This window comes from Rana temporaria, chromosome 1, assembly GCF_905171775.1.
Source record: "Rana temporaria chromosome 1, aRanTem1.1, whole genome shotgun sequence".
NCBI classification, from domain to species: domain Eukaryota; kingdom Metazoa; phylum Chordata; class Amphibia; order Anura; family Ranidae; genus Rana; species Rana temporaria.
This window is the reverse complement of record NC_053489.1, coordinates 623,577,957-623,595,604: the sequence shown is the minus strand read 5'-3', so window position 1 is coordinate 623,595,604 and position 17,648 is coordinate 623,577,957. Positions and strand designations below refer to the sequence as shown.

The 17,648-nt window shown below is 43.7% G+C and overlaps 1 protein-coding gene across 2 annotated transcripts in view; it reads right to left on the bottom strand.

Annotated features, from left to right (window-relative positions):
- Positions 1-17,648, bottom strand: part of HTT (huntingtin) — a 261,043-nt gene that overhangs the window by 136,553 nt on the left and 106,842 nt on the right. For both annotated transcript variants that reach the window (XM_040335343.1, XM_040335344.1), the window contains 4 exons: positions 8,989-9,115; positions 8,457-8,578; positions 5,041-5,151; positions 711-788 (listed from right to left, as the gene is read on the bottom strand). In XM_040335343.1, the coding sequence (XP_040191277.1) occupies positions 711-788; positions 5,041-5,151; positions 8,457-8,578; positions 8,989-9,115 (438 nt within the window). The remainder of the gene's footprint in view (positions 1-710; positions 789-5,040; positions 5,152-8,456; positions 8,579-8,988; positions 9,116-17,648) is intronic.

Below are 17,648 nucleotides of genomic sequence, written 5' to 3'. Positions count from 1 at the left end.
TATTGTGCGCACAAATACATCCAAAAAAGCAGAAGCTCAAACATCAGTACCATGAGCAAGAGGCCTTAGTATCGCTGGAGATAATCAGTTATTACTTATCACAGTGTTTCTTTTAGCTTAGGCTTCTTTCACACTATGGATTGTATGTCCGTTTTATAATATCCGTATTACACCTATTAACGGACGTTTATTAACGGATTTAATAACGGATACATACGGATAAATATTTTACCATTCTTCCTTTATTGAAAACGGATGTTTATCCGTATACATCCGTTATATCATTCCTTTCTAACGTCCGTTAATAAAAACCATGTCACCCTTTCTTGAAATCCAGCTCCAGAAGTCTTTACTGAGCATGCTCAGTAAAATTAACGTCCGTTAACATAACGGACATTTACGGAGACATTTACTAACGTCCGTGCGCCATAGACTTCAATGTTAAAATATAACGGACGTTAATATATCCGTTACTTGCAACGGACAAAAAATGGACAAAAAATAGTGCAAGACCCGTCACATATTCCGTTATAACTAACGTCCGTACGTTATAACGGACTATTACGGATCTTTACGGAACATAAAAAAATCCCATAGACTTTAATGATATTTTATAAAGGACGTATAACTTCCGTTTTTTAACATTATCTGACGGATTTTAATACGGATTATTAAAACGGATTTATTTTGTAGTGTGAAAAGGGCCTTACCTGTTGCACACAGATTGTGACTATCACTGGCTCCCTGCTGAAACAGGACTTCAGATAACCCAGAATTTCTTCCACACACTGTGCATATGGAAAGTAAACATTCAAGAATGTCAAGAGACTCTTGCTAAACAAAAGTGTCATTATAAAAACTGCAAACAAACACAATAACCAAACTACAAAGATAAATAGAACTCTACTCACCATAAAATCTTTTTCTTGCAGTCCATTGAGGGACACAACATTATTTACGATCACGTACTACTGTCTACAGGAAGACAGGACACTGGCACTAGCAAGCAGCACCAAGAGTATGAGCAAAACAAGAGAGGTGGGACTGAGTAAAGGGCAGATTGAGAAGTGGGTGAAAGACGCCTCTAGGATGAAGGTCCCTCCACAATCTAACACTCCCGCATGAGTGACGATTCTATGTCGAAGGGTGAGCATGCTGTGAACTCCTCCACCAAAGGGCCATGCTGGTTAAAGGATATGTTCACCTTTCGTAACATGTTCGACCCACGTTCATGGTTTTAACATGCAAGATGTTATTAACGGACCAGCCCCTCCACCTCACAGCTAGCTTGAATCTGCCCGCCAAGCCACATCACTCATGAACTACCAAGGCGCTGTGTGTTCATTCTCTTTTCCTGTCAGTGTACCTGCACACAAATACACTGGCAGATCTGCTGGAAACCTGCATGGTACCAGAGATCTACTGATCGCTAGTGCAATGCTTTCCAGGCTCCAAAATAAAATAAATGCACATTCTTTTACCTGCAAAAAATTTGCATTTATAATTTTTTTCTAAAAAGTGAACTTATCCTTTAAACGTCAACTGCAGGTAACTGCCAGTTTCCAACATCAAAACCCAATGAAGTAAGACCGGGACAAATCTCGCAGGTGTTGAGCTACAAGGTACAGAGGTAGGATGGGTCTAAGCTGACCTTTCCTTGGTTGTCCTGTGCTGAGGAAGCTGTACTTTCTTACCTTCCATGATATCCTTGATGATGATGTCAATTGTCAATGTCGAAATAGATGGCGTCTCTCGAAAACCAAGCAACCAGGTGCTCCTTGGATACAGCATCTGTGTCTCGGCACCTTAACCAGAGTACTGTGCGCACCTTTTATGGACAACAGACCCAAATGGGACACAAGTTTAGATGCTTCTAACAAGCCATCACAACTGAAGCGTAGGAGCAGCCATTCCAGACTTTCTATAAAGCAAGAGGTCTGGCGCAGCAGTGAAAAGATTGCTTTTAAGAATTGTAACCCATTCTGCTATAGTTTGAAATATTCCGTTCATAGACAAAATGGGGAGATGCCCTGCCAGGAAAAACCGTTTTAAGGAGATATTCTTACTGTTGGTCAGCAGAATTCTAAAAGGTCAGGGCAACCTCTACTGGCCTGGTGGTTTTGTCACTGTAAATGGGCAGTAGGAACGGACATGAGATCAGAGTTCTACATTTCTCTGTTCTTAAAGCAGCAGCGAGGCGATTCGAACTTCAATGCCGATGGCATGAGAGAGCATGGCCAACACTCCATCCAGTGGATGGCGTCAGCAATCAATCTCTTAGCATTAACTTCTTTCACGGTAAAGCTGTTGAAAGCAGGAAATTTTAATTTTACCCAGTCAGTACAAAACAAGGTAGCTGCTCCCAGTACTCAGCCCAAACTATTAAGCAGAGTAGATCTTACAGAAACAGAGCAAGAACTGAGGCAATAACATCTTTGGATCCAAAAAGTGCTTCACGGCTAACCCCGTGCCAGATGATAATTTTCAGGAAGGCTGGCCCTGCAACGTCCAATCTAGCAGGGCCTGGGTAAGGCACTTCAAAGCTAGGCTTAGGAGAAGCAGATCCGGACATCTGCCATGTAAAGAACATCTCAACTAGTGATCCAACAATGAATCTTGAAGAGAAGGTAGAAAATAATAATAATGGAAGCATGCAGGGCAGAAGTGGAGTTTATCCTGGGCTGGCCTAAAAAGATGTTTGCCAGTGTCTAATCTTCCTGTAAGCAGCATAATCCATCAGTATACGACTATGTCCCTCAATCGTCAAGAAATGTAAATGAATATGCACCTGGATATTGTTCATATTGGCTGCAGAACCTAGTGTGTAGGACACCCCTGGGGGGGCAGCATAATTAGAAGACACAAAGCACATTAATACTGTTTTAATATAGCACTTCCTCCCAGAATTGCACAAATGCTCAGGGCACTTTGGCTGTTCATACAATGCAGCTCAGACTCAAATGTGTTTCAACCAAACCTCTGCAACTGCATATGCAGACCAAAGCTAACAGTATTGGTTTTTCGGTGCAAATTTTAAAGTCTAACTATTGAAAACTTCAAGAAAACTTGTTGCGCTCTCACATAAGTGGTATATTAATCTTCACAATTAATTTGTGTTATAATATATAAAGTCCATACAAGCAAGGAATGAAGTGTTATAGGAAATATAGCAAAAGCACAGGAAATACGGAACTTTATATAAAGGAAGTAATGTGAGCACCGCTGCCCCTTACTGCCTCAGTGCAGACATCTGTTTAGAAACGTACGTCAGGCAAGGAAATGGCATTGACATTGTGGCACCTGTGGAGGGTGTAGGACAAGTGCTTGTTTCTCAAATGCCCTTTTAAAGGGTCACTAAAGGAAAATGACTGTTTACAGGGTATAGAGACATAATAGTTAACCGATTCCTTTTAAAAATGATTACAAATAGATAAAAATCAATCATATAATGTGCCTGCAGGTTAGTTTCACTTTTAAACTGGTTTCATGTTCCTGTGAACTAGAGAGACACACAGAACACAAACAAACAAATCCAGGGCAGTGTTTTGTTTTTAAAATGAATCTGATTGGTTCTGTTAAGTTTTAGACACACAGTAATGGCAGCTTGGACCACCGTGAAAATCTCCCAGTACCATGGTTATAAGGAGCCAGACAACCAGGAAGTGTGGAGATCACAGCAGAATTACAGCTACTTCAAAGCAAAAACGAACAATAAGGACATGAAACCAGTACTGCAGTAAGGTAATGGAAGCTATTTAGCTAAGAAAAAAATTTCCTTTAGTGATCCTTTAACTTTTTGCTACTGTAAGTAGAGCCTTTAATAAACTCATTATTTTATTGAATGCTGCGCAATGAGTTATTTTCCTCTTCTTAATGGCATATTGTATGACCGGGTCTGGAGGTTCCCTAAAGGATAAATGCATATTCAGTGACTTATCATTGGCAACAAGTAAGCAGTTGAACAAGAGAGATGGCTTATACCTGAAGTCAGGGGTAATTATTTATTGATGCGCATATGGACCTTGATAGGTCTAATTATCTAGTAAGAGGATATATTTGCCCTGTCTATCCCTTAGGGAGCACTGGGTGTTGCACCTGTTAAGAATTGAAGGACACTTCTTTCTTTTCACTAGATGGACTTTGCGGGGTTTTTTTGACACTTTATTATCCTGAGATTAACATTAGGCCAATATAAAACAAATTCACACAAAATTAAACTTGTAAATGACAAATAGATTTTACAGCTTTTCTGTAAAGGAAACATTAGGATTAACCACTTCCAATACAGGGCACGTATACACCTTCCTGCCCAGACCAATTTTAAGCTTTCAGGGCCATCACATTTTGAAGAAATGCGACTCTGTACTCACAAGTTTTATCTCCCTGCCCACAAATAGAGCTTTCTTTTGGTGGTATTTGATCACCACTGGGGTTTTTATTTTTTGCCCTACAAAATATTCTTTCTTCGTTTGTTACAAAACTTTAATAAGTATATTTTCTTGTTTCGTTCACGGATGACGCTGCACTGATGAGGCACCGATAGGCAGCACTGACACACATCACTGATGGGCACAGAGTGCTATCCCTATTGGGCCCTGATTGGCATACCTGGTGGGCATCCTCGATGGGTCTGCACTGATTATCAGCGCAGACCCCCCCCCGCTGTGAGGAGAGCAGTTACTAGGCTCTCCTCTATTAGCGCCTGTCAGTACAAGTGGAGGAAAAGCCGATATACGGCTCTGTTTACACTGTGATTGGGCACAGCTGATCAGACTGAAACACCACTGATCGCCGTGCTGCAAGCCCCCGAGGGCACGCGCTAGAGCCGTATCCTGCTGGACATCGTGAGATGTCCAGTCAGAATAACTTAACCACTTTGCGCATGTCATATTGCTTTAGGATAGTTTTAATACATTAAACAAAAAACAGAGTTCACTAGAAAGCCTGAGATTATCATCTAAGAGGTAACTGCCATTTTTCTCAGTATCTGCACAGCACAATGTAAAAACTTTATAGAGTTGGAATAATATAAACTGATACCTTGCCGATGTCGGTCAGTGTAGCTAGTTCCAAAACCTGAGAGAGAACATCCAGAGCAGAGCGAAGAAAACTCCCAAACTTTTCATTGTTGTTCTGAAGATCCAGTGTTACCTATGAAAGTATAGGGGGGGAAAAAGAACACAAAATGAACAGACATAAAAAAGGTGACAATTTGGTACACTTATCATGGTATGCATGCATAGTGAACAGTATGTGTAATATATATATATATATATATATATATATATATATATATATATATATATATATATACATACATACATACATACATACATACATACATATATACACACACACACACACACACACACACACACACACACAGGTCAGGACTGCACACACCCAGCATATAACTTGATCATTAAAGAGGAAGTAAACCCTAATGGGGTTTAACTTCCTCCTTTTTTTCCCTTGCAAAGTAAAAGCCTAATGGACTAGTATGCATCACATACCAGCTCATTATGTTGCACTTACTTGCAAAGGAAGCACGCAATGTCACGCTGTCCCTGCTGTGTGGAAGCATCCATCAAATCCCCTCTTCCTTTCAGGGCCAGGGACTCCGGCTCTCTGACTGCCGGAGTCGCGTGATGTCACTCCCGTGCATGAGCGGCCAGTCACGGCACAAGACTTTTAGAAATGGCACGATCGTGTCAGTGCGCTCGCGCAGATGACGTCAGCACAATCATATATGGCAAAAATTTCCTAAACCGTACAGGTATAGAAGATATTTCCAGTACCTACAGGTAAGCCTTAATAAAGGCTTACCTATAGGTAAAAGTGGCTTTACAGGGTTTACAACCACTTTAAGGTGGAGATCACCCAGACTCCAATATATAGAAAACATGTCCTCATACAGGGAAAACTATCAACATTGATGTATTCTACACATGTCAGAGTACATATGTGGTTTATATCCTTAAATGTCCATGTGGGCTATATTATGTGGGGGGAAACCACTCAAAAAATGAAGGATAAGATAGCTCAACATAAATCCTCTAGTCGTTCCCCACAGTCGGAGTTACCAGTTGCTAAGCATTTTAGACAGTGTGGTCACACTGTTGCTTAGTTAAAATTTATTGTGATTGACCACATACCACGACTGAAGAGAGAGGGGGGAAATAGAGAGAGTTAAAGTTACAACAGAGGGAAGTAAATTGGATTTCACAACTTGATGCTGTTTATCCCAGAGGTTTGAATAAAGATTATGATTTGCATCTTTTTTTATAAACATTTTAATTTTTTCAGATATTTATATGGATTACCAGAAATACTGTTTAATTGTAAAGTGCTTTGAAAAAGTATTCATACGCTTGGAAATTTTCCATTGTCGTCAAGTTACAACCAAAAACGTAATTGTATTTTATTGGGATTTTATGTGATAGACCAACACAAAGTGGCACATAATTGTGAAGAGATAGTAAAATAAATGGTTTTCAATTTTTTACAAATACCTGAAAAAAAAGGTGTGGCATGCATTTGTATTCAGCCCCCCCCCCCCCCGAGTCAATACTTTGTAGAACCACCTTTCACTGCAATTACAGCTGCAAGTCTTTTTTGGGAATTTCTCTACCAGCTTTGTACATCTAGTGAGTGAGTTACATGTTTTGCCCAGTCTTCTTTGCCATATAGCTGAAGTTCTGTCGAAATGGATGGAGAGCGTCTGAACAGCAATTTGAGTCTTGTCACAGATTATTGATTGGATTTAGGTCTGGACTTTGACTGGGCCATGCAAACACATGAATACACTTTAAACCATTCCATTGTAGCTCTGGCTGTATGCTTAGGGTCGTTGTCATGGGGCGAAGTTTCATCTTCCAGCAGTCTCAAGTCTTTTGCAGACAGGTTTTCTTCTAAGATTGCCCTGTATTTGGCTCCATCCATCTTCTCATCAATTCTGACCAGCTTCCCTGTCCCTGCTGAAGAAAAGTATCCCCACAACATGATGCTGCCACCACCACCATGTTTATCGGTGGGGATTGTGTGTTTAGGGTGGTGTGAAGTGTTAGTTTTATGCCACACATAGCGTTCTGCTTTTATGCCAAAAAGTTAAATTTTGGTCTCATCTGACCAGGAAACCTTCTTCCACGTTTGCCGTGTCCCCCACATGGCTTCCTGCAAACTGTCAATGGTTATAAAAAAAATAACCCAAGCTTTGAATGTCTCACTGAGCACTGTTCAATCCATCATCCAAAAATAGAAAAGAAAAAAAAAAACACCATCCCCACTGTGAAACAGTGGTGGCAGCATCATATTGTGGGGACTCTTTTCTATAGCAGGGACAGGGAAGCTGATCAGAGTTGGTGGGAAGATGGATGGAGCCAAATACAGGGCAATCTAGAAAAAGTTAAGCTCATGTAAAGTGGCATGTGGTTGCCAGCATCCCTTAAATCAATTAGAAACTGAAAAAAACCTCAATGGGAATGGGATTTTTAAGGCAACAAATATAAAACAACAAGGTCATAAAAAAGTATAAACTTATTACAACATATAAATATATTAGAAAAAACAATATCCGTAACAATTATAAAACTTTTGGAAAAAAACTGTCCGTCACCGCATGCCCAGAGTCAGTAGGCTGTAGGTGTGCAGGACAGAATTTCCAACTCGTTTCGAATGATTGACATTCTTCCTCAGGGTATTTTTACAGTATAAATTTCTACAATAGAAAAAAAACACAAGGAAAAAAAAAAAGGTTAATTAAATATACATATACATTATGACCTTTTTTTCCCCTTGTGTTTTTTCTATTGTAGAAATTTATACTGTAAAAATACCCTGAGGAAGAATGTCAATCATTCGAAACGAGTTGGAAATTCTGTCCTGCATGCCTACAGCCTGCTGACTCTGGGCATGCGGTGACGGACAGTATTTTTCGAAAAGTTTTATAAAATTGTTACCGATATTGTTTTTTCTAATAAATTTATATGTTGTAATAAATTTATACTTTATGACCTTGTTGTTTTATATTTGTTGCCTTAAAAATCCCATTCCCATTGAGGTTTTTTCAGTTTCTAATACATGGCAATCTTAGAAGAAAATCTGTCTCCAAAAGACTTGGAACGTTAGAGGAGGTTCACCTTCCAGCAGGACAACGACCCTTAACATACAGCCAGAGCTAAAATGGAAAGGTTTAGATCAAAGCGAATTCATGTGTTAGAATGGCCCAGTGAAAGTCCAGACCTAAATCCAATTGCAAATCTGTGGCAAGACTTGAAAATTGTATTTGTAAAAAATAAAAAGGGAGGGTGAGGGAGAGGGATTTTTTTTTAATCTCTCAATACATACACTCCTGGATAGAGAAAGAGCTAAGCTTTTTTATGAATGTTTACATCAAGTTACCCTTTAAAAACATGAAATGCTCAAGACCTGGTAAAGTTGTCTGGACTCTTACATACCTTATAGTTGGCATATGTGGCTTTCAGAACATCATACAACTTTAAATATGATGGAAGATGGTAGAAACTGCCAACAGATTTGCTTGTTTGAGCTGGGCCAGAAGCATCTGCCGGTCGCGAAGCTTTAAAAATAAAAAAAGGTAAACATGGAGCAATACAATTTATTGGTATCATAGGATTATTTATACACCAAAGTGTACCACTGAGAAGACCTAGCTGATTAACCTAGACCAGGGGTCTACAAACTTTATAGACAAAGAGCCAGTTTATTGTCCATCAGACTTTATAATGGCTGGACTGTGGCCATTGGTAGTAGAAAATGCCCCAGCGTCAGTGGTAGCAACAATGTGTCTGGGCTTGGAAGTAAAAAAAAAAATTATATGGCAGTAGTAGTCAATAGAAGGATAAAAAGTACCCCGTAGTTGCTACCAGTGAGGGGAATTGTACCTCGTCGTTGCTACCAGTGAGGGGAATTGTATTTCGTCGTTGGTGTCCTCTACTGCAAAATAAATGTAAAGTCCAAGATGCTTACCTGGAGTGGTATCACTGACTTTTTTTGGGCTCAGCGGCACTGTCGTCTGCTCAACACTCTCTCGCTCCTTCCCTTTCCTCCGGATAGGACTCAAAGAAGGAGGGTTAGTTAGAGATGGAAGAGTGGTCTAAAAGTAAAAAAAAATTATAACTTGAAACATATAGAATACTTGACATTGCACACCATATGATTATTGTGCCCCTATGGCTGGCTTTACTGTAAGGTTTATAAGGATGTCAAATTTTGAACCCTCCCTTCCCAGTGACATTTTTAGGAAAAGTACTGGTCACTTCTGTTAAACAGGGGAAACGGCAGTGAAGCATCGGAGGAAACACACTAGATACCATTCTACTTCTCCAATCTCTGGTAGTGTGCCGAGCTGATATCACTTTGCACTTAAAGAATAAGAAATTGAATCCTAACTGCTTCTGATGACCAACACTGAGTGGCTATCCCCTAAATTATTTACACCCAATCTTGGGAGCACCTTTGGTTGATTTACAAATGGTGCTAGGAGAAAATACAGTTATAAAGAAATTAAAGTCTCATAGGGCATCATAATATCTCAAATTAATGCGTAGCCATTTCTTCCTATGGATAGACAAATATTAAAAGTGAATATAGCAAGGGTTAATGGGGCCCCAAAGGCCCAAAAAGCCAAGAGCAAATAGGGGGCAGAGGGACTATATCGGTACTATGTGAAAAAAATAGAAATGAATTGTAGTAAAAGTAAAAGATATAATTCAATTTATTTTAACATAGTAGCAAAAAACAGGAGACACACATAAATATAAAATACATCAAAAACAACAGCAGTATAAAAAGGTAGACATATTGGCCCAGATTCACAAAGCACTTGCGCCGACATATCTCCTGATACGCCGCGTAAGTGCAAATATGCACCGTCGTATCTGTGCGCCGGACTCACAAACTAAGATACGCCTAAAAACAGGCTTCATCCCACCAACGTAACTTGCCTTCGCTGGCATAGAGTGGGTTCATATTTACGCTGGATGTATGTGGTGCTCCCATTGATTTTCTATTCAAATGAGGGAGATACGGCGATTCACGAACCTACGTGCGCCCGACGCAGTGCGCGTAAAGTCATACGTCCGTCGTAAAAAAAAAAGAGATTTTTAATACAGCTTACCTGTAAAATCTTTTTCTTGGAGTACATCACGGGACACAGAGCGGCATTCATTACTATATGGGTTATATGGAGTACCTTCAGGTGTAGACACTGGCAATCTCAAACAGGAAATGCCCCTCCCTATATAACCCCCTCCCATAGGAGGAGTACCTCAGTTTTGTAGCAAGCAGTATGCCTCCCAAAATGGTCCTCAAAAAAGAGGGGTGGGAGCTCTGTGTCCCGTGATGTACTCCAAGAAAAAGATTTTACAGGTAAGCTGTATTAAAAATCTCTTTTTCTTTATCGTACATCACGGGACACAGAGCGGCATTCATTACTATATGGGATGTCCCAAAGCAATGCTTACAATGAGGGGAGGGAGAACATCTCCAAGACAAAAGGATTTAATTTAGAGATATACTCAAATCATAATAAATCCAACTTAGTTGAGAAAAATAATTTTAAATTTTAAATTTAACTCAAAAAAGAGGAGCCCCCCGGAATCCGAGGGTCTCAAACTGCAGCCTGCAGCACTGCCTGCCCGAAGGCAGTATCAGTATTCCTTCTTACGTCCAACTTGTAGAATTTTGTAAACGTGTGGACAGAAGACCAGGTTGCCGCCTTGCAAACTTGAGCCATAGAGATCTGGTGGTGTGCTGCCCAGGAGGCGCCCATGGCTCTAGTAGAATGAGCCTTTAATGATACTGGAGGAGGCAACCCTTTCAAGCCGTAGGCCTGAGTGATTAATTGCTTAATCCACCTAGAAATGGTGGACTTTGCAGCTGCCTGCCCCTTCTTGGGCCCATCCGGTAGAATGAACAGCACATCTGTCTTCCGGATCTTCTTTGTAGCTTTAAGATAGGCCTTCATGGCCCTGACAATATCCAAGGTATGCAGCAACCCTTCCTTTCTGGAAGTAGGTTTAGGGAAGAAGGATGGTAATACCAAATCCTGGTTCAAATGAAAACTGGATATGACCTTCGGAAGGAAGGAAGGATGAGGGCGGAGAACGACCCTGTCCTTATGAAAAACAAGATATGGTTCCTTACAGGATAAGGCTGCCAGCTCCGAAACTCTTCTTGCGGAAACTATGGCAACCAAAAATACTAACTTCCTTGTCAGTAGAACCAAAGGAATATCAGCCAACGGCTCAAACGGTTGTTTCTGTAAACTTGACAGAACAAGATTTAAATCCCACGGACAAAGCGGGGATTTAACTGGAGGTCTAATACGTAAGACCCCTTGAAGGAAGGTCTTAACCAGCGAGTGGGTGGCCAGCGGCCGCTGAAACCACACTGACAGAGCAGAAATCTGTCCTTTGATTGTGCTTAATGCCAATCCTTTATCCACTCCTAGCTGGAGAAAACTTAATACTCTATCGATGGTAAATTTGCGAGAAAGCCATCGCTTGGACTCACACCAGCCTACATAGGCCTTCCAGACCCTGTAATAAATCACCCTAGAGACCGGTTTCCTGGCTCTGATTAGGGTAGAGATTACTTTCTGAGACAGACCTCTACCCCTGAGAATCAGGGATTCAGCTTCCAGGCCGTCAAATTTAGATGCCGTAAGGCAGGGTGGAGGATCGGACCTTGCGATAGCAGGTCTGGCCGTAGAGGAAGAGTCCAAGGGTCTCCCACTACCATCCTTAAGATTAGTGAGTACCATGCCCTTCTGGGCCATGCTGGAGCTACCAGGATGACTGGTATGTGTTCCACCCGGATCCTGCGCAGCAGGCGGGGTAGTAACTGGAGCGGGGGAAACGCATAAAGAAGTTTGAACTGATGCCAAGGGCAAACCAACGCATCGGTTCCGCAGGCCATCGGATCCCTTGAGCGGGATATGAACCTGTCTAGTTTCTTGTTGAGTCTCGATGCCATGATATCCACGTCCGGCACTCCCCATCTTTGGCAGAGTGCTTGAAAGACTTGTGGATGCAGAGACCATTCCCCCGGCCATAGAGTCTGGCGGCTTAAGAAGTCCGCCTGAAAGTTGTCCACTCCTGGAATGAATATTGCCGATATGCAGGGCACATGCGCCTCTGCCCATAGGAGAATCAAGCTCACCTCTCTCTGAGCGGCTTGACTCCTGGTTCCCCCTTGGTGATTTATGTATGCCACGGCCGTGGCATTGTCTGATTGAATTCTCACCGGGAACCCCTGCAATTTTGACGTCCAAGCCCTGAGGGCTAGTCGAGCAGCTCTGAGCTCCAAGATGTTGATGGGCAACTGCTTCTCTGGCTTTGCCCAAGTACCTTGGCGAGTGCAACCATCCAAAATTGCTCCCCAGCCCGTCAGGCTGGCATCTGTGGTCACTATCTTCCAAGCCACTGGGCTGAAAGACTTCCCCTTCAGTAGATTCTGAGGGTCTAACCACCAACACAGACTTTGTCGGACTCTTGATGAGAGCGGCAACGGGATATCCAAGGCCTGTGGCCTTCTGCTCCATGCTGACAGGATGGCTGCCTGCAGGATGCGAGTGCTTAGAACCAGTAGGATTAATTCCTTGATGGCTTTTACCTTCCTCAGAGGTAGGAACACTCCTTGTTGTTCTGTGTCTAATCTCATGCCGAGATATTCCAACTGCCTTGTGGGCTGGAAAGCTGACTTTTCTCGATTTAGGACCCAGCCGAACCTCTCGAGGTATTGGACCGTGAGGGCCACTGCTCGCTCCAAGCCGGGAGACGAGTGGTCTATGACTAGGAGGTCGTCCAGGTATGCTAGGATCGTGACCCCTTGGATCCTTAGCTTGGCTAGGATCGGAGCTAGGACCTTCGTGAACACCCGGGGGGCCGTAGCCAACCCGAAGGGAAGCGCCACGAATTGGAAGTGACGCGAAGCCACCATGAAGCGTAGATATCTTTGATGTGGCTGATAAATTGGAACATGAAGGTAGGCATCCTTTATGTCTATGGACGCCATGAAGTCGTCCTTCTGGAGTGTGGCAGCTGCTGACCGCACGGATTCCATCCGAAATGAGCGGATCTTTAGATATGCATTTACCATCTTTAGGTCCAAAATTGGCCTGACATCTCCATTGGATTTTGGGATGATGAATAGGTTGGAGTAGAAACCCAGCCCCTGTTCCAGGACTGGTACCTCTACTATTACTTCCTGGGAAAGTAGATGATCTAATGCCGATCTTAATGCGGCTCCCTTTTCCGGATCGTTTGGAATCCTCGACTTCTGGAAATGAGGAGGAGGAAACCTTAGGAAATCTAATTTGTAGCCTGTGGCCACGGAAGACCGTACCCACTCGTCGGGAATGCTGGCTTCCCAAATCTCTGAAAAGAGTCGCAGCCTTCCCCCCACCTTCGTGGGTGGGGGCGCCCCTTCATAAGGTTGGCTTGGGGGCTGGTTTTGCTGGTTTGCGAAACCACTGCCTTTTGCCTCTAACAGCCTGTCCTTGTGATTTGCTGTTGAAGCCGAAGTTTGCTTTTGCAGGAGGCCGTCGATACTGCTTGGCATTAGTTGGCCCCTGCCCAGGGGAATACTGTCGTTTAAACGCAGGCCCCTGAACCTTCTTCTTAGTTGGCAAGAGAGTACTCTTGCCGTTTGAAATGGTCTGAATGTATTTATCTAGGTCTTCTCCGAAGAGTCGTCCTCCATGGAAGGGGAACCCTACCAGGAGCTTCTTGCATGGGGGCTCAGCCTCCCAGCTTTTTAACCATAAGAGTCTTCTCATATGGATAAGGGATAACGATAAACGTGACGCTTGCTGGATAGAATCCTTGATTGCGTCTACCGTAAAACATATGGCCTTAGGGACATCCGAAAATTCTTCTGCCTGCTGGGCAGGAATAAGTTTAAGCATCTGCTTAAATTGATCCGATAATGCTTGAGCGACCCCAATCGCAGCCACAGCTGGCTGTACTACTGCCCCTGCAGTAGTGAAGGAGTTCTTAAGTAGTGCTTCCAAGCGCTTATCAACTGGATCCTTGAACACCTGTATGTTTTCTACAGGGCATGTTAACGATTTGTTAACACATGAGATGGCTGCGTCCACTGCAGGAGTAGCCCATCTTTTGGAAAATTTTTCTTCCATAGGATATAGGACAGAGAACTTCTTAGGTGGTAAGAAGATCTTATCTGGCTTGTTCCAATCTTGGAACAAAACTCCCTCTAATAGAGGATGGATCGGAAACACAGCATTGCTTTGAGGCGCCCTCAGTGAGCCCAAAGCTGAAACCGTCGATACCTGGAGATCTGGTACTGGCAAGTTGAATGCCCTATGGACCAAGTCCGACAATCCTTGAATCCACCAGCTCTCCCTCAGGGAGACTGCCCCAGACTCCTCTGTATCCGGATCCTCGATCCCTGAACCTACTTGGTCCTTGTCCAAGAGGTCGTCCAATTCCCCTGAGGAAAGGACCTCCTCTTCTGAGGGTCCGCGCTCGGGCGACGGAGATCTATTCCGCTTACTGCCCCGCATAGCTGCGGCTATCATTTTACCCATGCTTTTCTGCATCTCTTTTAAAGAGGTGAGTAATACCTCCTCCGTGACCATCTTAGGGTTGGACTGACCCGCGTCAGCTCCAGCCCCAGATCCCGATGGCCCCAAGGCTCCCTGTGGGGAAAGCAGCGGCATAGCTTTGTCCGAGACCTCAGACTCTCTGGGGGAATCCCCACCTCTTGTACCCTTGTTTTTTGATGCCATGGTACAATACCGAGGTACACCTGCTACTTATTGGTACCTGGGACTTATAAATAGTTAAATGCCCAAACACCTGTTTGGGGGATAAAAAAATGCTTCCTCTCCCCTAGATGACACTTTTTTTTTTTTTTTTCAAATCTAGGAAAGAAAAAACATTCTGTCCCCCTGAGTAGTATTGCAAGGAAAACTATGAGATGGAAAAGAAACAGCCTATTCCTAGGCTTGAAAACAGTCTTTCTGAAGACTGCAATATTCTTTCTGGCCACTGTGTGTCCTCGGCGCCCCGTGCTTGCCGTTCTGGTCTTTCCTCCTCAGTTCCAAAGTATTGAATGAGCTATATGGAACAAACAAGGAAGGGCCGCCCCTTCCTTAAGCCACTGACCCGCCCTTCCCCCCCAGCAATCTCAAACAGGAAATGCCCCTCCCGACAGGGGGGGGGTGGGGTTGGGAGGAAGGGACCTCTCTGCTCCAGCAAACTGCAGCCTGCAGCCTGGAACCATGAGGAGGTCAGCGTTTTGCCTGCTTTGCAGGCCGTGAGGAGGAAGACTGAATGGAGCATCGCCTGGAGGCTTGCAGGTAAGCACAGCTCTCTGACACACACATATACTTTTATATCACACAGGCCCCACTCAATGCTTTTCCAACACTACAAGGGAGGTCACATCTTATGGGGAATAATACATATAGAGCCATCCTATCTTTATGATATGTGACTAGTTTGCCAGATGCAGTGCATAACTTTAGGCATGTCCCCTGTGACCCCCCAGAAAAAACCTGCTAAGAACCAAGTTCCGCAAGTTTTCCCCTCACTTACCTGCTCCATGCCGCAGGACTTTGCCAAGCAAGAGGCCCAATCTTCCCCCATCTCGGTGGGGATGTCTAGACCTTCAGGCCCTGGGTTCCTATGAAGGATCCACTGTCCTGGGCCCATATAGCACTCTGGCAACAGAAACATTAGGCACCCAAAGGTTTCTAAGTTCTGGGCCCAGGGTCCAGCTCTCTAAAAAGAAAAGCATTATGGGCTATACCCCAAGGGTTTGGGGTCCGGTTACTGACCACTTTAGCGCTGAGGCTTTTTTGGACAGAACCGGTTAGCTCACCTAATCCCAAGGATGTGGAGGCAAGCTAAACCATGACTAACACCTAAGACACTGGCGGAAAAACTGGTACTCCTCCTATGGGAGGGGGTTATATAGGGAGGGGCATTTCCTGTTTGAGATTGCCAGTGTCTACACCTGAAGGTACTCCATATAACCCATATAGTAATGAATGCCGCTCTGTGTCCCGTGATGTACGATAAAGAAAGTAATGCCCCATAAAGGAGGTGTAACTCAGAAGCATCCATGCAAAGGGCTGCACCAGGGAACACAAGCCGGTGTATTTTACGTAGTTTACATTGGACATGTGTCTGGCTGGACATAGGTTACGTTCACGCCCTAGGCAGTGATCCGACGTATCTTAGGCAGTGATCCGACGTATCTTAGGCAGTTATTCCGACGTGATTCTGAGCATGCGCACGGGGATGCATCCACAGGACGGCGCATGCTTCGTTCGCTATAAGTATCTGTCCGACACTCAGCCCATCATTTGCATGGGGTCATGCCTCATTTGCATGGCTCACGCCCACTTCCACCTACGTCGGCTTACGCCTGAGAAACCCAGCGCAGTTTTCGGAGCAATGGCTTTGTGAATTCCATATTTGCCTCTCTGCGCTGCGTCGGCGTAGCGTATCTTATTTGCGCTACGGCGGCGTAATGTGCGCCCGCTCTCTGTGAATCCGGGCCATTGTACGACCAATCGTCCCAATCACCGAGATGGAATGGGCCCTAGACGAAGGGTGGCGGTGAAACGAAGGGGGTCATACAAGTCAAAATCTCTACTAGCTTCACATCGATAGATGCTTCGTCAGGAAAATTTCTGTACAGAGAGTAACCACTCGCTAGAGAGCCAGGGGTCAGCCGCGGAGAGGGAATTCTCACACGGCGACCAGGGTGGAGGGAGGGCCCGACTGCAGAGGGAGACCTGTATTGGCTGTGTAAAAGTATTCGGCTAAAGGGGTTTGAGGACCTATGTGGAAATTTGCAGCAGGTACTTTAGAAGCCGCACAAGGGTTGTGTTGAGGTTCAAGTATGCCAACAATAGCACAAGGGTTGCTTAATGGGTAAACAGCAAGCGTGTCCTCAGATCCAGGTGTGTATCAATTGTGAGGCAGCTTTGAGGCAGAGGGCTGGTTCCTCAGAACGAGTCAGCTGCACCCTAACTGATGGCGATTCGTCTGGTAGCAATTTGTCGTATGCTACGCTTGTGTTTTTTACCTTTGTGAGTATAATGGCATTTATTTTCTGGTTCATTAAAATTTATTACAGTAATTCACTAGGCTGGTGTACCTTATGCTTAAAATTAAACCAGGCTGCATATACAGTAAAAAAAAAAAAAATATATATATATTTTTTTTTTTTAAAAAAGCAATCTCAAACTTACTATGTGCTGCAGGAAGGTTTAAAAATATTCTGTGCTGGCAACACGATCCAATATAAACTGGCCAACATTCAGGCCCGTCTGACAGAAGCCGGCTAATCGGCCGGCATCTGACTAGGGGGCATGACCGAAAAAGATCCGTTGATCGGCTTTCGAACATCACTCTCAGCCAATGGCATGGCATATCTTGACTTGGCAATATTTGCCCACTCTTTGCAAAAACATTCCAAATGTGTCAGATTGCGAGGGGATCTCCTGTGCACAGCCCTCTTCAGATCACACCACAGATTTTAAAATCACACTCGGGTCTGGGCCATTCCAAATCTTGAATCTTCTGGTGAAGCCATTCCTGTTGATTTGGATGTATTCTTTGGGTCGGCCTGAAGGTTTTATGCCAATA